The 21139-nt window shown below is 37.3% G+C and overlaps 1 protein-coding gene across 1 annotated transcript in view; it reads left to right on the top strand.

Annotated features, from left to right (window-relative positions):
* The window catches only part of LOC109045685 (gamma-aminobutyric acid receptor subunit alpha-3-like), a 200380-nt gene that overhangs the window by 93349 nt on the left and 85892 nt on the right, over nt 1–21139 (top strand). Inside the window, exon 5 of the mRNA XM_042711349.1 lies at nt 14776–14996. Coding sequence (XP_042567283.1) covers nt 14776–14996 — 221 coding nt within the window. The remainder of the gene's footprint in view (nt 1–14775; nt 14997–21139) is intronic.

The following is a 21139-nucleotide window of genomic DNA, read 5'->3' as shown; positions in this document are numbered from 1 at the left end:
TATCTGACATTACCCAACAATTCACCTGTCACGTGATGAAAAAAAAAAAAAAAAAAAAAGACTCGCAAATCTGGAAGTGAGCAAATCATTTATATTTCTCATAATTTCATTATATAATAATTCTCATTATATCCAAACATCCATTTTCCAAACCACTTGTCCTGTGTCAACTCGTGGGAATGCCGGACCATTATTATAATTACTGTATGCATGATGATTTCATAAAAAATAAATAAATAAAAACTTTGGGGAAATGCAAACAATGTGATTAGCATGTAATTGTTCATGAATGGCCCATCACTAGTGGGAGCTACTAGAGCACTGGAGCTGCTCTGGAATACTGGGCATGTTTAGACATGTATTTCAGCTTCCCAACTTCACTTCTTCTAACAGAGTCTGACAGATGTGCGATTTCTAGTTATCTGGAATAGTACTGCATTACAATCAGGTAATTAAAGCTGAGTGCTGTGACAATCTTGCAGGCAGTTCACTTCTCATTAGAGACCGTTGCATGGTGCCAGACAGTGAGTCTGACAGTGTATGCACTCTGTAACATTATTCTTGATATCACTCATGATTCCCAGCCACTATACATACTGTATGCTCACCCTAATGGCCTTTGTAATTATTGGCAAGAGTTTTTACCATGTGCTTTTTGCTTTGGGCAGAAACAACAGGACAGCAATCTAAAATCCAGGGACATGTCCTACATAGCTATTGCATAAAAAAAGCCTAATAACTACTAATAAAACAACAACCACCATGTGTTCAAAAAATATTTCATACAGCCACCTTTACTGCAAGCATATGTTGAGCAGAATGCCACTGGCACTTTTTATGCATCTTCAGTATGTAGGATTTTGTATTTCACTCTTGCATTTATAGCACTTCGATATTGTTTTCACCATTCCTCCAAAAAAATTTTTATTTATTTATTTTTTTTACTTTTTACTTTGTATATATCTATATATATATATATATATATATATATATATATATATATATATATATATACATACATACATACATACAGATATATAATATATATATATACTATATATATATATATATATATATATTTTTTTTTTTTACCTGACTGTAAAAAACAGTTACTTTTGGTCCTTAAATCTGATTGGCTGAGAGGTCTCTCCAGCCATGCAATATTCTACCAGTATCACCACAGGAACCAATTTACTGCTTGTATACTCTGTTTTCAGCATTTGTCGCAGTAAGTTTCATGGTGGAGGAAATTTTACAAATACTACTGTTCTTGTGTTATGGAATGAATTTGAAGAATTTGTATGCGATAATGTAGTTGTTTAAACATAAAATATATGTTTTATTTATAAAGATAGTGCCTATTTGAAAATTTGCTTAGATATAGGCCTATTTGGTGATGTGAGCTCCAGGGCGACAGTGGCTGTTCAATACTCATGAACCAGCTGAGAACATCCTTACTTCAGCCAGCTCTTCTGGAATTTACTGCTGGCTCTATATTGGTTAAACACAATCTATATTTTTTTCTTGGGTAAATCTAATGGACAGTCTTTGGTCTCATTCATCTATTATTTGTCCCAGAGCAAATAGTTTTGGCTGAGGCAAAGTTTCATAACTATAGAACTTTACTGCTTCATCAGTGCTGCCTTTGTACTTTTGACTGAATTGCTTAGCAACTTTATAATGGCTGTTGTTGTTTATTAAATATTATTTTTCAATCAATATATTGTATAAATAATAGCAGTATTTGGTATTGAGAAAGGAAGTAGTAGTATTTGAAGCAAGGTTGTAAACAAGGACGTTATTTTTACCTAGGAGTGAAGGAGGGGGGCTTAAGGATGGGTGAAGGGACAGTTGAGAAAATGGTTTTCTTTGAGATGCTATCTTTAGATTAGAAAGTTATTGTTGCATGACATCTGAATTGTGAGAGTTCCAGAATTTTGGGCTTCATGAAGACATCAAAGCAGCCTTACAACCATTAACAAATGAAAGCATAGTATGACAAATATATCACTTTCCTCAGCAGACATTCAAATTAATGTTTTCTTCTGAAAATGAGATTGAGCTGAAGAATGAATGCTGTATCTGATGCAGGTAATAGGGCTGCAAGATTAATCAAATGTGATTGTCATTCGCATCTTGTCAGTAAAGCTGGTTCTTTCATTAGTAGTAAATCTCCAACACGTGCTTTCAGATTGAGCTGCATTTACTACACATAGCCATAGTTCACTGACAAGCTATGTAAAATCACGTTCATAATCACAGACGATTTAATCACGCAATTATGGAATCAAATAAATCGTTCTGCAATTATGAAAGCTGTTTGCATAGCTTGTCAGTGAACTACGGCTCTGTGTAGTAAATGCTGCTCCATCTGAAAGCATGTGAAAATACCACATTTAATAACATGTTTTTACTCCAAACTCACTTCATAACGTCAGTCGAGTGTTTGAAATAAATTCTTCTGTAAGAGGATGTGGCTTCTTACACAGAATAAGGCACGCAACATATTTCATAGTATTCTAAGCAGAGATAAAGGCTATGTTGATTATAATATAATAAAAATAAAAATTATTATATACAAGATCAGATAAATCATATATTGCAGTAGACGTGTGTTCCGTTGAATCAATGAAAGCAGTTAAATCTTCTGTTTATTCAGTAACCGCTATAGCAATTTCCTGGGTTTCTTCTGCGAGGCGTATTTGGAGATTCAGCGCAAGAGTGTCCTCTGGCCTTTGGATGGAGATTTACTGCTGATCACAGAACTGTGCTTCACTGAAAGATATGCATGACAATCGCAGCTTCAGCCTAATCGCGATTTATTGCCTTTGCGATTTAATTTCAATGAATCGTGCAGCCCTAGCAAGTTGTTACACTCGCTCATTGAATCTTTTTTTAATAATAATCTACATAATACAATAAGCTTTTATCTTCAATGAAGCAACTCTGTTTCTTCATTTCTAGTTGTAAAGTGACATTTTGAATTAGTAACTGAGGCTTGAGATCATCTGTTAAACTGTCAACTTGAGATTTGAATTTGTGCTGGAAGTAGTTCCACACACTTGTGCTGTCGAACTGTTGCATAAACACAATATCACACTAGTAGTCAAGGCTCTATATCAGCACAGCTGTGATTACAGAATATACACATCAGGTCATTGCACTAACATCTAGTGTTTTATCTATATGACACGTGTTTGTTCTTTGTCTGACCAGAACAACAGTTCTCAGTACAGCTCGCTGAAAAAGCTTCAAGCAAATGACCCTCAGTGGTTTGTAATGTGGGAACATCTATGCTTGTCTGATCACATTCCGATCAAATTTCTGTTCTTCACCAACACCTTGTCATAATCATTCTCATTAACAGTAAACTTCTGTTTCTTGTCCTATTCTGATTTGCCTTGAAGCAATAGTGTTGTATTTATTTGTCACTTTATGAAACCATGTTAGTGCTGACTCATAAGTTAACATCTACATACAGGGAACATCAGTTTTTTAGGTACTCGCTATGAACAAATGTTATTTTTATAAAATATATGCAAATTAGATAAAAATAGCCTTGAGCAGAAGTAGCGGTGTACTACACCATCCATCAAAGTGTCATTTTTGATGGGTTTATAGCAAAGGGCCTTTGCAATATTTAAGTTGTACAATATTTGCATTTGTTTTTGTTTTGTTCATGTTTTGTTGAGAAGTATTGTCTTTCATGGATAACCCTGAATGCAGTGTTAGCAAGAATGTATTATGTAGATATCACTTACCAGGCTTGCCAGCCTTTTGTTTTCTGAATATTTGCCTACATACACACACACACACACACACACACACACACACACACACACACACAATCTACACTACACACTACTTAATGATTCCACTCAGTTGGCCTGTAGAAGAATGAATGTGTAAAATTTCCATTAATTTTAATTATAATATTGATTATTCAATGAGCTCACTATGGTGCTTCTGCCTCGAGTCTGAAGGGGTCATTTTATGTTATGTACTGTTTTTAAAAAAAATATTGCTTTTACAGAATAATTCTGTATTTAAAACATTTACATTTAACCATTTAGCAGATGATTTTATCCAAAGCGACTTACAAATGAGGAGAACAATAGAAGCAATCAGACCAACAAGAGGACGATGATATTCAAGTAGTTTGATTTGAAGTAAAGTCTCAGTTAGTCTAGCATAGTAAATAAAGTAGGATTTTTTTTTTTTATTAAATGAATTAGAAAAAAAATATATTATTAGAACAGAATAGAATAGGTAAGTGCTAGTATTAATTGGTCAGATGCTGATGAAAAATATGTGTCTTTAGACGGTTTTTGGAAATTGGCTAAAAACTCAGCTGCTCGAACTGAGATAGACAGGTACATTCCACCAGCTGGGAACAGTCCAAGAAAAGGAAAATGACAGTGATATTGATCCTCTTTCCTATTTGGGATGGTACCATGAGGTGTCATTTAATTACAGAACGTAAGCTTCTGGATGGTGCATATGTCTGAACATGCAAATTTTGGTAAATTGGTGCAGAGCCAGCGGTTGCCTTGTAGGCAAACATCGGTACCTTGAATTTGATGTGAGCAGCTATTGGCATCCACTGCAAATTGATGAACAGAGGTGTGACGTGGGCTTTCTTCAGCTCATTGAAGATCACTCTCGCTGCTGCATTCTGGATCAGAAATGTCCATTCATTTGAGATAAGTAGAACAGTACCTCCACCCCTCCCAATCGGGCAAGGGGTGTGGGGGAAAAGTGAAATTACTGCAGGATTGGTCCTCAGGTTTTATCCAGGTCTCAGTTAGGACTAGGGGTGTCGCGATATACCGGTATTGACGATAACCGTTATATTCAAAGCAGCAATTATCGATATCATGTTAATTTAGTGTGTGACGATATACCGGCATTAGCAATAACCGCAATATTTAAAATGAACAGTTCCCTTATGATAACACCACATGTAAATACTCCATTGTCAGTACCTTGTTGAGCTGGCAGGTGGCAGTATTGTGCCTCAACGCTGACACCTGTCACACAAGAAGAAGACGCAGTGCTCGCAGCTACTCGGGCCCTGTCCCAAATGGCACACTTCATGTGGACTTTCAGTCTCGTAGACTTAAATTGCGCCTGCTCGCCGAGTCTACGAGTCCGTCCCATTCAGCATTTTAATGCTCTGAAGTGTGCTCAGCAGCGCCCCCTTTGTACCCTTTGCTCCGCACACTTTAACTACCCAGGAATCCTTGCGAAATGCCAATCAGACAACGGATGGGAGGAGATTTCGCTCAAGAGCAATTGATGACATGGCTGAGAAGAAAATATTTAAGTGTAGGTATCATTACGGTTTTTATGACCTAGGTGTACATTTTTTTACCAGTTTTACCTACAGTTTATACAAACATTATGGTCATTGACCAGTGGTTGATATCTCAAACATAATAATAGCGCATTGAATAGCCTAATACGATCGCATTATGATTCATTAAATAAATAGTGAGCGCAAAAATATGATTTCTCTGCATGGCAAGCCATCTCGCAAACACAATGGTAAAAACGACAACAAAAATAGGCAGCATATTCCCCGAACCTGCAGCTTCCTGTCAAAAAAACAACCAGACCGTTATTTTGCGGCGCAACGTAATACGATCTGTCCCAAAAATACCTCTCAATGCGCCCTCGTGGACTCGCGCCAATGGCCCTATAGCTCTGCACTACATGATGTCACCAAAGTGTGTACTCTGAGGAAGTCCACAAGTCCGGAGTGTGCCATTTGGGACAGGGCTTCTGAGGAGAGCCATGTCACTATGCGATCCGTACCGGAAACACGATTTGTACTGTGCATGTGCGGAAATGCGTCTACTTCCGGTCTGTATGACGAAACAATTTACGGCAATTTCTGTAGTTTTAATAATACTGTTGTTATAATAACACTAATAATAATTTAATGTTTTCATGTGATGTTGGCACCTCCCTATCCGTCCCGGAAATAGTCCTTTACTAGTGATTCTCTCGATTGATATAACACTTTGATAAAATATATGAAATTAAATTATATTATGTGGGGCAGCTGTGGCCTAATGGTTAGAAACTTGGACTAGTCTCTGAAGGTTGCCGGTTCGAGTCTCGGTGCTGGCAGGAGTTGTAGGTGGGAGGGAGTGAATGAACAGTGCTCTCTTCCACCCTCAACACCCATGGCTGAAGTGCCCTTGAGCAAGGTACTGAACCCCCAGTTGCTCCCCGGGCGCTGGATATATAGCTGCCCACTGCTCTGGGTGTGTGTTCATGGTGTGTTCACTTCTCACTGCTGTGTGTGTGCACATGGATGGGTTAAATACAGAGCACCAATTCCGAGTATGGGCTACCCTACTTGGCAAATGTCACAACTTTCACTTTGATTAAATTGTGTATTCGATTAAATTTGCACTTATTAAATCAATTCAGTAAAAAATAAAAAATAAAAATAATAATAATAATAATAAAAAATTATTTACATTTGGTAATACAGATGTGTATACAAGTGTGTGTTTTACATTTAATTATTAATTTTCTAAAGATATGTTTACTTATTTTAGCGTACTTTAACAAATGACTGCATCTAAGAAACACAAAAATATATATTTTTTCAAATTATTTATTCAAATTCATCCATTCATTCCCTTCCTCCCTCGTCTACTACAATAATTGCTGATTTAGGAACATGGCATTGACCTTCATGCCTTGTTTATCAACACACAGTCATGACACAAAATGTTTCCATGTCATCTGAGACTGAAAAGTAAACAAAAAAAGTCATCCTTTGCTTCAGGGAGATTAACTGCCCAGGGCCTTTCTGAGTGCATTTTGTTGATCATTCACTGTTCATCTGCAGAAAAATCAGGCTCCGTCACCTCTCCACAGAATAAGTCTTTGTGATTTTTTACCCAGTACCAAGCTGTATGAAGGTCTCTCACAATGGTGGGCTGTTGCACCTGAATATACAAATATATAATGGCACAAAAAAATTAAACTATTTATCCAACTTGCATGCAACTCCTATAAACACTAAAACCATTTACCTTATCAGTGTCCCCTTCAACCACAACTCTTTTGCTGGGTGACTGTTTGGTGGTGGTGGATTTTGACACCCGACACCTAAAGACAGGCTCAATGGTTCCCTGAAGGAGCTGGGATCCTTCTTCGGTCCAGTGTGCAAACCTCTGTCCATGCCTTTGTAAAATATGTAAATGTATATGCACTCTATTTGTATAACACCTTTCTAGTATAGTATCAGCCGAGTTACTGAAATTTTATCTGTAGAGTCTGTCATACTCTTCAAGGCAAAAGCTCTCCATCAATTGAATGCACCACCACTGGCGAATCACTGGCACCTCCTCCTAAGAGTGCAAAACAAAAATAAAAACAAACAAAAAATGCCACATAAAAGTAGTTTGGTATATTTTTGTATAACACAATTTAAACATACCTCAAGGTCTCTTCCTGTTTTTTCAGTCCAGGATCCTGGGTCAATGAAGGTTGCAATGTGTCTGGCATTCCAAAGAAGACACAAAATATATAATGTGTAATTACATGATCAGTTCTGTAGCCTGAGAACGAGACTCTGATGAACTTGAAGGTTCACATGTATAAGAACAGTGTAAGAATGAGACTCGAGTATGAACTTGAAGCCTGAGAACAAGGCTCTTGTATGAACTTGAAGCTTGAGAACAAGGCTCCTTTTGGAAATTGTAACCAAATATCACGCCTGGAACAAGGCCAGTAAATTAATTTTCTTTGGTCTCAACCTAAATATGGTTCTGTAGGTGTCATCTCCAAAACCACCAGGCCGAATATAATCGAGAAAAAGTATTTCCCTCTTAGCTACAAACAAAACCTGCAATCAATGGGTATTTTGTTAATATCCACAAAAACCCTAACTGTTGAATTTGGAAATATTACAACTAGAAAGATTATCAGAAACTTAACACAGAGCAGATAGTGATCAGCTTCATCCTCCTGCCTGCTCCAAGCTGGAAATAGTATGATATCTTTGGCCCTCACGTTTCCCTAATAGTATTGTGACACAATAATATGGATGCAAAAAAATAACATACTTTTGTGTCTATTCTCAATAGAACTCTTTCTCGGTTGATAAGTACATGATAGCAAAAAAAAAATATAAAAAAATAAATAAATAAATAATAATATAATAATAATAATAATAATAATAATAATACTTACAGCCAAACAATGCACTGAGTCCACATTTTTGTCTTTCCAGGTGGGAACAGCATAGAGGTCCACAATGTGAACATTTTTTTCCCTTATTAAACATGCATACATCCAAATGAATACTTCAAAAAGAAGATATAATAATAAAAAAAGTACATGTCTTCGTGCAGCTTCTTCAACAATCTTGAGGCAGGCATTTCCAATCTGAAATGAATTACAGAACGATTACATCCCTGTCAAAGCTGCTATGTGTAACATTATGCATTATCTAGGAGTGTTTTTTTTTTTTTTTTTTGTGCAGTAATTTAAGACACAAAACATACGCACATTAGATTCCATGCACTGGCTTAAACTCAGGCTCTAGAAGTCTTCTCGTGTGAGGCAAATTTGGCCTTGCTTTATGATAAGTTCTTCTGATGGCCGACTTTTGTCCAACACATACTTTAACTAAAAATAAAGAATGTTTAACAGATTAAGTAATGGTTATCTTATTTATTTAAATATGCAAAGTTTCACTAAATAAACACAATACTAACCACTTCATCTTGATTAGGGTCCAAGTCCTTCTCCCACCTCGCACCTGAACAAGCATATGGATGCTCTACCTGCAATTTGAATAGCAGTTGTCCTGGAGAAACATCCTCTCAGTTGGTCCATCTGATAATATACAAATACATAAATACATTATATGTATATATGTAAACATGTAACATTACACAACGTTTCACCAGAAGTGTTCGAGCTGGCTTATCTATATACATAAGTTCTAAAGAATGCTCCGTGCATATAGTCCATTGTCACGTATTTGTATATATACATTATATGTATTGTAACCTTCCGACGATTTGCTGAATTTTCTGGAATTTCTCCTTTTAAGAGAAATTCTTGAAGCTGAATGTAGAACGCAAAAGGGTCCATCACTAAACTTTGTCGTAAAAACATTGGCGGAGACAGGAAGTGGAAGCAATTTCATGCATGTGCAGTACAAATCGTGTTTCCGGTAATGATCGAGTAGTGACAAGCCATGCTCTTCAGAGTAAGTTGCCATTATTTTACTAGTCATAGAATGGGAAACGTTATATTAATGTGTTAACAGCGGTTTTCTGTTTTCATATATTTAAGTAAAGGGTGATTATTTTAATAAGTACTGTGTTTTCTTTACTCGTCTTATTTTTGTATTTGCAATCATTACGGTGTGGTAACACTTTATTTCTTTGTTCAAATTTATTAACAGTTACACGATTAAAACTGATCTTGAAAAACTCAGCAACCACATTTCTACTTAAAACTCTGTAAAATGCTAAGTTGGTCACAGGGCCATGTACTTAATGCCTCACCTGTGGTCATTCTTCAGTAAGGTTCATTAGCTAACATTAGTTAATTATATTAGTTAACATATATAAATAACATAAATAATAATGAACAATATTTCCACAGCATTTATTAATTTTAGTTCATGTTAAGTTCAGCATTTACGTATGCATTATTAAATCACAAGTTGTGTTTGTAAACATTAATGCACTATGAACTAACATGAACAATGAATGACTATTTTTATTAACATTAACAAAGATTAATAAATTGTGTAATAAATATATTGTTAATTTTTCATTCATGTTAGTTATTACATTAATGTTAACAAATGACATCTTATTGTAAAGTGTTACCATTAATATTTATTCATAATACTTTTGAACTTTACAGTATTTTCTCTCTTGTTATTTCATAGGAGCTTAAAAAAAAATATGGAGAATACTAGAGTCTTATGCCCTGTGTTTATAAGTATCCTTATGTTCGTTGGGTGAAAAAGAAAACCTCAATAAACAAAGTAAAAATAATTTGACTGATACCCCCCACCAATTGGAATGGAAAGTAAAGTAGTAGAGGACATAGGGACAGTATGAGATTGTTAGGACTGCATTGTTTCCAACGTACAGAGCACGGTTTACGAGTGTTAGTAGTAATAGTAGAGATTTGAAAGCACTTATTGAGTACAGTTGACTAAAACAAGCAGATGAGTACCTTACTACTAAGCAAACCGAAACTGAAAAACCATGCAATACGCACAAGAATAAACACGACTTCAGCATGTGCTTACCACGGTAAACACTAAGGCTGTTTATCACCAACAAAGTCACGATACGTATCACGATACAGAGACCACGATACGATACAGAACTGCACTGAATTTCACGTCAGCAGAATTCAGTAAAACAGCTGTTTATTAAACACTGCATACTATAGTACAATTTCTAACTCTTGGCAGAGCAGGCAGTTGACCTCTGCTTTATGAAGGGCCTCCATAAATGTACCACAGTACAATATCGGTAATGGCATATGTTTCATGTTTACATTGGGCACTTCCCATCAAGTACAATATTCTGATTGTTTGCATCTTGTTTTTAAGCCCATAAATAATAATGTAATTGTCCTAATAAATTTAAATGTACTCATTCTAATTTATTAAAAAATCATATTTACATTGTTGGTAGGTTATCATTGCACAAATTAACACACTCTCTACGTTTAAAAAATAAAAATGAGAAGAGTTCTAAACCAATGCGCTCAGAACGCCTCTGTAACAGGGCTGATGAGACGTGAGACGTGTGGATCCATATGCAAGCCTTTATTGGACAAAGACGTGGTCATAACAGGCATGGGTCAAACACTGCCAAACAGGTATAGAGGGCAAGACAAAGAATTTTCCTAGGGCAAGCGTGGGTCTTCGATGAACGAACAATATCCAGAGGGCTAAGCAAGAGAGGTAATCCAGAATCCAGAGCAAAGGGTCAAAACACGAGTAACAGTTCAAGGCAAGAAAAAGACTAAACTAAGAAAACTGGAAACTAAAAAGTAAGACTATGAAAACTAGAAACTGAAACAAGACAAAAAAAAAACTATAAACCAAAACAAGACTATGAAAACAAACACAGAATGGCTTGGTATAACAGCTATCGCTAGGAGAGGGATAAGTGCAGAACAATACTCGGCAGTGTGTGAAAGGAATTCCAATGCTTATAAAGCGTGTCTGATTGATTGTGCTGTGTCTGTGTAATTGGTCTCAGGTGCACGGTGTGATTGTTATCAGGTGAGCAGGAGATTGATGACAGCTGTGTGCAATCAGTGTAATGGATGATGGGAAATGTAGTCCAGGGTATGTGTAACAGTGTGTGTAATGTGAGAGTCCATGTAGTGAGCGGGTGACCTCTGGTGATGAGTGAACAGAAGTTCGAAGACCGGATTCATGACAGCCTCAAGCGTGTGATGGAAATGTTGCGCATCGCGCCGCGTAAACAAATAACCATGTCTGCATTCGTGATCGGAGAAATGACAAACAACAAGCAATACTACACTACTCAAAACTCGCGTTTGATTCGTCAGTGGCAAATTCTTTAAATATGTAAATGTACTTTACAGGCTGTGAGTCAGAAGTGCCAGACTGTCCTTGCGAAGTTGTAATTGCCCCACTTTATAGAAACAGCCTTGGTGCTACAGACGCATTGTAGGCTACTCTCACAGGAAACAGTCCTCATCCTCCATAAAATGCGCTGCACACGTCTGAATATTTGGGTTGAACTGTTCTGGAACAGTGTTGTAAATACAACCTGACTTTGCTGCAGCCTGGAATTGAACTGCTGGTTTCGCCTGGTCAGAGGAGAACTGGCCCCCCAACTGAGCAACAGTTTCTCCTTGCCGCTGTTGCCTCTGGCTTGCTTAGTTGGGGACGGTTCCTTGCCGCTGTTGCCTCTGGCTTGCTTAGTTGGGGACACTTCATCTACAGCGATTCGTTGACTTAATTGCAAATTTTGCACAGATACATTTAAACTGAACAGCAGCATGATGACATCAACTGAATTCAATGATGAACTGCCTTTTTAAACTGTATTATTGACACCACTGTTTTCCTAATTAATGTTGTTCAGTTGCTTTGACGCAATCTTTTTTGTTTAAAGCGCTATATAAATAAAAATGACTTGACTTGACTTGACAACTTAACCACTGATTTCTTGTTGTGTCCTCTTTTGGAAGGCCAAACAAAGTGTTTCACTTTCACACAACAAAACACACAGCGTCCTAACATGCGTGGCGGTGTGCGGCAACAGGCAACATGAATAAAAGTTATGCCTTGTTTTATGCGTGAACATTTGGGTAGCTTTAATAAAATCTACGTAGACATGTGGGGGCATGTTAGAATGAGCCGTTTTAGGTAGGAGTGGTTGATTCTTAGCTTTTATAAAAAAATATCTCTTTGGATTTGAGACTTTAGTCTTTGCAACTTCACAGATCTTCTTTGTGCACCAAGAGCTTGTAACACTCCAAAGAGAAAAGAAAAATTTAAATAACATCATATGACCCTTTAAAGCCACAGCTTCACTGTTAATATTGAAACGCGTGGTAAATCATACATACACAGCCTCTCTCTCACTCTCTCTCTCTCATAAATGAACACTTGATGAATTATACTTTTCTGAGAATAGAATAATGAAGTGAAGATCGCTAAACTGCAAGCTAACCGGTGTTTTCAGAAAGCAAGCGCATTTATCCACAGTGGAGAGAGCGCGCGTACACATGGATGCCAGATTGACAAAGATAAGTAACACACTTGGCAGATATTTCCATACTGCGCAAGTGGGAAGCTCTATTTCGGGGATTAACGTCTTTTTATATCAGGCAACCCAGTTGTGTTCTTCTGTCCAGATTAAACCTTGTAGCCTATATATTATGCTCCATTCATTATTTTTAGAAAACTCACACTTTTCTACTCTATTTTAAATGTTGTTCTTGTCTTCAAATTAAGTGTGGTCTACTGCTGCACACGTGCCACAATATTGATAATGAGACAGCTGTATAAATACTCGTATCGTCAAATCTCTGTGACGATACATCGTCGTGTCGATGTATCAAACACAGCTCTAGTAAACACAGTAAACAAAATAATGTTCCCCTTCAAGGGAACTCGCACTGCATCCTCTAGAGGACACTATGGTGAATGTGGAAAACTGAATGCACTTATTGAGAGGCTTTGCCTTTGATACCTGTGGATTCACGCAACTCATGCGTTGTGTATGTGGGTGAGAAGCATGCGCATTAAGCTCTTGAGGGAGTTGAATATGCTCAATGGACTTATTTATTTGTGAACAAACGTACATGGAGTGCGTTCGGCTTATGAGATGGCATGTGCTCATTTTGATCTTCAACCATTTGAACTGGTAGCCGTTGAAGTCCACTATAAGGAGAATAATCCACAAATGTGTTCATCAAAAACCTTAATTTCTTTTCGACTGAAGAAAGAAAGATGTAAACATCTTGGATGACATAAGGGTGAGTAAATTATCAGGACATTTTAATTTGAAAGTTAACTAATCCTTTTACTCATTCCTGTGCTTTCTGATGTAGATGTCATTTGATGTCAGCTTTCACTTCTTGTGATGTACAGACTACTTCTTGGGAACTGAAGTACTCACAGAACTTTTATCTGAAACAACTTCAGATAGAAATCTGGAGCTTACTAAATAAATAATGTACACCGTCATGCACATGACGAGCATACACGTTTTAATGCTGAAAACTCAACCCGTCATTCACTGAGAAACAGCCGGTATGATTTCTTGTCATAATGGCAAAACCTTCTACTGAAGCCTGGAAGGCATTTGTAATGAGTAGTTTTATCTGACTTGTTTTCTCCCTTTGTGCAATAGCTTCTTGACATTTCTGATTGACTGGGCAACATAGATTTCCGTCTGTTGCTTCCCAAATATCTTTCCAGCAAATTGGACCTTGTGAAGCGTGACAAAAAGCTCATAGTTCTCGGATGTAATGCAGAACATAAAACAAAAAAAGAGACATGTCCTGTAATTGTTTGTTGTCACATACTAAGTTACAAGATTTAGTTACAGATCCTACTGAATGATTAATGTGGTGTTTTTAAAATTTCAACATTAATTTTTAACTCCTGAAGAACTTTGAATTTTGTCACTATTTTTATTCATGGCATTAGATGACTTATTAAATGTAAGCAGATAGATTTATGTTGACGTTTGTTCTCATAGATAACCTGTAGAGGATTACCTCATCAATAATGGAAGCCTTAAAAGATGAGTAATTCTCGTCACTGGAGACGATTCCTATTCCCAATTCAGCAGAGGTTCACTGAGGACAGTGTCCCCTGTTCCATGTTAGCAATATGGTCAGAGAGATAACTCTTGGAAAAAGCTTGTTTTATCCCTCCAGCGACAGCTGTGAAAACGCAATCATTCGAGTTTGAACTTTTGAAGGAGCCTTAAGGATCTTGCACCAACAAGTCTGCATCTCTCCTTAAAATGCGATGAAGTATTGAAGTGTACAACTGAGAAAAACATCTCGACCAATCAAGGCCAGCCAAACAGGAAAATCTGTTAAATGTGAAGACTAAGAAACAGTCTAAATCTTTTCCTGTCCTTGAGTCATTTGCCGAGATTGGAGAAGAGCTTCATATGCCAGCACTTGTGGGGGTGACGTGAAGTTTAAAAAGGGCTGTCAGAAAGTCTTAGAATGAAACACTAATTTTTAATTTTTTTTCTCCTCTAGGAATACACAATTGATGTGTTCTTCCGGCAAAGCTGGCGGGATGAGAGACTGAAGTTTGATGGGCCTATGCAGGTCCTTCCACTTAACAACTTGCTCGCCAGCAAGATTTGGACTCCGGACACTTTCTTCCACAATGGGAAGAAGTCAGTAGCCCACAATATGACTACACCCAATAAACTTCTGCGGCTGGTAGACAACGGAACTCTTCTCTACACTATGAGGTATGACTTCAACTCTTGGTAGTCTCTGTGAAGGCCTTTGATGCATGTTGAACAACTTCATTTAGTGTTTTGCATAGATTCTGCTTTCAGTCTACAATGCAAGCAAGCAATCTAGTTTCGTCACACCACTCACCTGCACACTACACAACTAAATGGTGAACTTGTGAACTATACAAGTTTTCCCCTATCTGGCTTCTTGAATCTATGCTTTGGGGCAATTTCGAATTCAGCTAGACAGCAGGTTGTCAAACTGAAAACAAATTCTGCCCGATTTCTCCAGCCCTTTCAGATGAGCTGGCAGAGGTAGACTAATGCCTTCTTATCGATGGTGGACTCTGGATGAACGGGACGTTGGGGAGCTGGCCCAGCCTGTGACCCAAGCACCCCAAGTGCTTGATGAATGAGTCAGGAAATTGAATTGTGACTAGCTTGGCCAGGAGCTGTCCAGAGCAATGTGTTCAGCTGCCAGAGACAGAGTAGGCCAATTCCACCAGCACCTGGGCTACTCATGCAGAGTCACTATGAGAGATTGGTCATCTGTTTCTCTGAGCTAGGATGGGTTTTATCTTTTAAAATCTTTAACCTCATCCCGAATGTAATAAATGGCCTTCAACCTACAGGAAAAGGGTACTGCATCATCATATTACCACTAATTTATCTGACCACCATAACCTTGAAGTTTCCCATAACATAAAAAGAAAAAGCTTTCTCTTGAAAGTTTGAGGAATGGAGATTCTTGAAGCACTGCAGAAATGGTTGTGAGAAACTGCTATATGCTTGAAAAGATTCCCAGATCTATGCTAGATGTTGATCTGCACCCTGCGAAAAACTGCATGCAACCGATTAAAGTAGAGAAATTATTGCTGACTCTGCTGTTTTCAGAGTTCAATGGTAACATGCCTCATGCATTAAACATACATGAATTTCACATTTACAATGTGTACATAGCTTAAAAATATTCATGAAATCCTTTTACCCTAAAGTAAGAGAGTGCACTTGCCAGGGAGCCAATAACGTATCACAGTAACACTTGCTAATTCATCATGTACGCAATAGTCTGGATACATTACATTTTAACCATGCAAGATACATTACTGTGTCAAAAACAGCACTTTCCAGATTTAAAGATTATTTTCTTATCGCAAGTTAAAATACTATTTTCTGTTAGTGCTTTTTTGCTCACATAAGGTGTTAAATCTCAGCAAATTTGGATTTAGTCACTTATTCACCCTGTCTCCAGTCTGTCATCTCAAGAATTTGAATTAAACGATACATAAGCTTTAATAAGAACTGCAAACCTAAGCGTTTTCCAATTCATAATAGTGCTTGTCCACAGGGATTATGGCGATAATGAAGGTGCCACGTGAAATAGACCCTATGTGGTGGCACACTAGATAAGGAAGGGCGATGCTGCTCCGTTCTCTAAGGCCCTGTTTCATATGGATTCCTTAAGTATGGCTTCAGTGCTCCCCAGGCTAAGAATAACATTTGAATTGGGATAATTTAATGAAGGCCTGTCACTAAACAAACAAACAAACAAACAAACAAAAAAAAAAAAATATTTGGTTTGATCTTAAGGGATTGTAATTGTCTCTGATTATCTTTTGGAAGTGAATGTCACAGCCAATTATTGGAAAATATTTAATAGTTGCACTTTTCTGCACTTAGCAAGTTGTTATCTCTCAAACTTTTTTTTTCTTTTTCTCTTTTAAATAATAATAAAAATAATAATTTAAATAATTATTAATAATATTTTAATAATAATAAAACATATTAAAAACATATAAACCATTCACATTAACATTAATTCATTTGGTGGACGATTTTATCCAAAGCAACTTACATTGAAATCATGATTCATACATTCTGTCAATGCATGTGTTCCTTGGGAATAAAGCCTATGACCTTGCCATTGCAACCTCTGTTTGCAATTGGTTGAGCTTAGCTGCAGGAATGCCCCATTTAAAGCCTTTGAGTCAAAAGTAAGACAATTTATCACCATGCTGTAACAAAAAATATGGCATCCTTGTGCCTTAAGCTTTGCCATAACATCTCAATGTGTACCACGTGTAGCACTTGCTAATGTTAAAGTTTGAAAAATGGAAGATTTATGATGCAGCTTTTAATATGTCCTATCTTGGCCTGTTTAGTGTAGAACATTGTAAAGCCTCATTTGTGTCTTCGTGTTGAGTTATGAGAAAAGAAAGAGAAGCTAAATTATTAATCATGGTTTATTGCCTTCTCACAGAAGCAAGTCTGTTTTGGGCTCTTTGTCATGGTAGTCTTTTCAAGTGAAGTCAGTGTCAACCCTTTCCACTTTCTTTTTTACACAGTCTACAATTTGTTTTTAAATGCATAAAAGAAGAGTCTGTCCAGGGCCATGCTGTAGAAAATAGGGAAAAGAGAATCTCAGTGGCTTAAGGATTCTGATTCTAGGGGTTTTGCTAACATATTTATTACACGGCTCTGTGGAATACTTGATTCTGATTGGTCAGTCGCGGCATTCCGAGGTATGTTATCCCTGGATAACAACCTGTAAAAGCTAATAACACAGGCTCATCCGGGTAACAGCAGTCAGCGCTGTACTCTTGCTTGAACTATTTTTGTTCTTGGTGGAAGCTTTGCGTTTGTTTAGCTAATAAAATATTCAAACTTGATTCAAAATGGTGTAAAATTGTTTAATTATGTCATCCTGGTATCGCAGACTCGCTCTCGTTTCATACAAACGCAGCTGCTGCCATGTTTTGTACGCTGTAATGGATTATAAGACAACTAACAAACTGGTAAGGTTTTAAAACATTTTCGTCTTAATTCTTTTATTGCCTTTGTAAGGGTGGTTTCCCTACAGTGGTTCAGGCTGTAGGATTGCCGAAGGACTAAAGAAACGTTATCAGCACGATGGTATAAAACTGTACATTTCTAGTCTGTTACCACCCACTGCCACTTATACCAACGACGGAAATAAGCGCAGTTACAATAGCTAAATATGTGGGGAGAGCGTTGCTATTAAGTGACTATATTGTATTGCAATAGGAAGCACTTCAAAGTTAATATTGAATCAAGATTAGTTAGCACATTATTAATAATTGAAATGGTTTAATAACAATAATTTTGTTATGGTTCACACTTGAATTGGTTACAAAATAGATGAAGGATAGTAAAACATATAGTTAATTGTACCTAACATGTATGTAAAATATTACCTGAGAGAGAAAGAGAGAGGGGAAGATGGAAAGAGGGAGAAAAAAGAGGGAGAGATGGCAGAGCCCCGAGAAGAGAGCTCCAGCAAAGAAAAGCCAGCAGAGAGAAAAAAGCCAGAGCAACATTTTACAGTCTCTTCTTTATCCCTTCCTTGACCATGTGACTGAAACCCAAATGTGAGACATTCAAACTGACCAATCAGCAGACTACAGCTTCACCCACTGTGCAAAAGGTGTGACAATTAGCAGACCCCCGATGTATAAACATGTTGGCCTACAGGCCTTGATCGATATCAGCAATTCTGTGCCTTCAGGAATGCCAAATGGCCCTTTTGTTACTCAAGATAGTTTGGGACAGGAAAACAGAAGTCTTTGATAATTTTTGACCCTACACCTTAATTATTTTGTGGTGAAATGTTGTGTAATACGTGGTTTGACTGCACCGTTCCCTTAAATGTCCGTTAATTTGAATTTGCCGCTTGCTCGCAACTGCTGTCTTCACGGAAGCTTTGCGTTCAAATATTTTAACTCAAATCAATGTTCTGTGTCTAATTATTTACCTATGTGGCAAGTAGCCACGTAATAAGCGGGATAATGTACATGTACAGCCGGTATCTGTATATATATATATATACAGATGTATCTCAATAAATTAGAATGTCATGGAAAAGTTCATTTATTTCAGTAATTCAACTCAAATTGTGAAACTTGTATTAAATAAATTCATTGCACAAAGACTTAAGTACTTTAAGTCTTTGGTTCTTTTAATTGTGATGATTTTGGCTCACATTTAACAAAAACCCACCAATTCACTATCTCAACAAATTAGAATATGGTGACATGCCAATCAGCTAATCAACTTAAAACACCTGCAAAGGTTTCCTGAGCCTTCAAAATGGTCTCTCAGTTTGGTTCACTAGGCTACACAATCATGGGGAAGACTACTGATCTGGCAGTTGTCCAGAAGACAATCATTGACACCCTTCACAAGGAGGGTAAATCACAAACATTCATTGCCAAAGAAGCTGGCTGTTCACAGAGTGCTGTATCCAAGCATGTTAACAGAGAGTTGAGTGGAAGGAAAAAGTGTGGAAGAAAAAGATGCACAACTAACCGAGAGAACCGCAGCCTTATTAGGATTGTCAAGAAAAATTGATTCAAGAATTTGAGTGAACTTCACAAAGAATGGACTGAGGCTGGGGTCAAGGCATCATAGCCACCACACACAGATGTGTCAAGGAATTTGGCTACAGTTGTCGTATTCCTCTTGTTAAGCCACTCCTGAACCACAGACAAAGTCAGAGGCGTCTCACCTGGGCTAAGGAGAAGAAGAACTGGACTGTTGGCCAGTGGTCTTTTCAGATGAAAGCAAGTTTTGTATATCATTTGGAAACCAAGGTCCTAGAGTCTGGAGGAAGGGTGGAGAAGCTCATAGCCCAAGTTGCTTGAAGTCCAGTGTTAAGTTTTCACAGTCTGTGATGATTTGGGGTGCAATGTCATCTGCTGGTGTTGGTCCATTGTGTTCTTTGAAAACCAAAGTCACTGCACCTGTTTACCAAGAAATTTTGGAGCACTTCATGCTTCCTTCTGCTGACCAGATTTTTGAAGATGCTGATTTCATTTTCCAGCAGGATTTGGCAACTGCCCATACTGCCAATAGCATCAAAAGTTGGTTAAATGACCATGGTGTTGGTGTGCTTGACTGGCCAGCAAACTCACCAGACCTGAACCCCAGAGAGAATCTATGGGGTATTGTCAAGAGGAAAATGAGAAACAAGAGACAAAAAGATCCAGATGAGTATGAAGTATTCTAATTTGTTGAGATAGTGATTTGGTGGGTTTTTGTTTGTGAGCCAAAATCATCAAAATTAAAAGAACCAAAGACTCAAACTACTTCAGTCTGTGTGCATTGAATTTATTTAATACACAAGTTTCACAATTTGAGTTGAATTACTGAAATAAATGAACCTTTCCATGACATTCTAATTTGTTGAGATGCACCTGTATTAATTTATTGAGATGCACCTATATATATATATATATATATATATATATATATATATATATATATATATATAGTGTGGTGGGCCGTTATCGGCGTTAACGTGCTGTGTTAACGGGAGACTCTTATCGGGCGATTAAAAAAAATATCGCCGTTAATCTATTCTCAAAGTTGGGTTGGGAGCTGGGTCTATACTACGCAAGCTATGATGACTTTCACCGTGATAGTTTAGCGCGGATGTATACCTAGACGAATTGCACTGTAGGGTCGAGAACGAGTCTTCGAATCTGTGTGTATGCCTACTGTGAAATTACCAAGCTTCCCAAAAAAAACCTTGACTAGACTCACGCCTGTTTCACACGTACTCCGTCTGCAGTGCGTATGCAGTCCGTGTGTGTGTGGTGCAGAAGCAGCACGGACTCATTGTGCTTTCACACAGGACGCGTTTGCAGTCCACTACTGATCCGCGGCTGTTTAGTCCACAAACACAACATTTGTTCATTATTCTATATTTCAAACCGTTAAAAAAAAAGACTCTTATCACAGAACAGTAACAATCTTTCATAATCATAGACATTAGTTTAAACTTAATAAATATAAACAACATATTATTCATGCATTTGACTTCTAGGTTTGCTGCTCAAGCAAGGGGCAAAACATTTAAACACAACAGTTAGCCTACTTTTCTTGTTGGGATATCGCAAATATTTAAAATTAAAGCACCACTGACAGAAACAGTCGACTCTCGTGCCTTTTGCATTTAAATCTTTATTACAAGCAATCGCACGGTTCTTAATGAACTTTGTTTTTCTGCTTCCATAAAAGTGAATAAGCATAAACCACCTTTCCTCATACAACTAAAAAAACTCTTTTTTCTTGTTTTAAACCCAGCCAAAAACCCATGTGTTGTGTGTGAAACACAGTAGGCTTTAATTAGTATA

The sequence above is a fragment of the Cyprinus carpio genome, chromosome A21 (genome assembly GCF_018340385.1).
Source record: "Cyprinus carpio isolate SPL01 chromosome A21, ASM1834038v1, whole genome shotgun sequence".
Taxonomy (NCBI): domain Eukaryota; kingdom Metazoa; phylum Chordata; class Actinopteri; order Cypriniformes; family Cyprinidae; genus Cyprinus; species Cyprinus carpio.
Note: the sequence above shows the minus strand (reverse complement) of the source record. Positions and strands in the feature narration are given on the sequence as shown.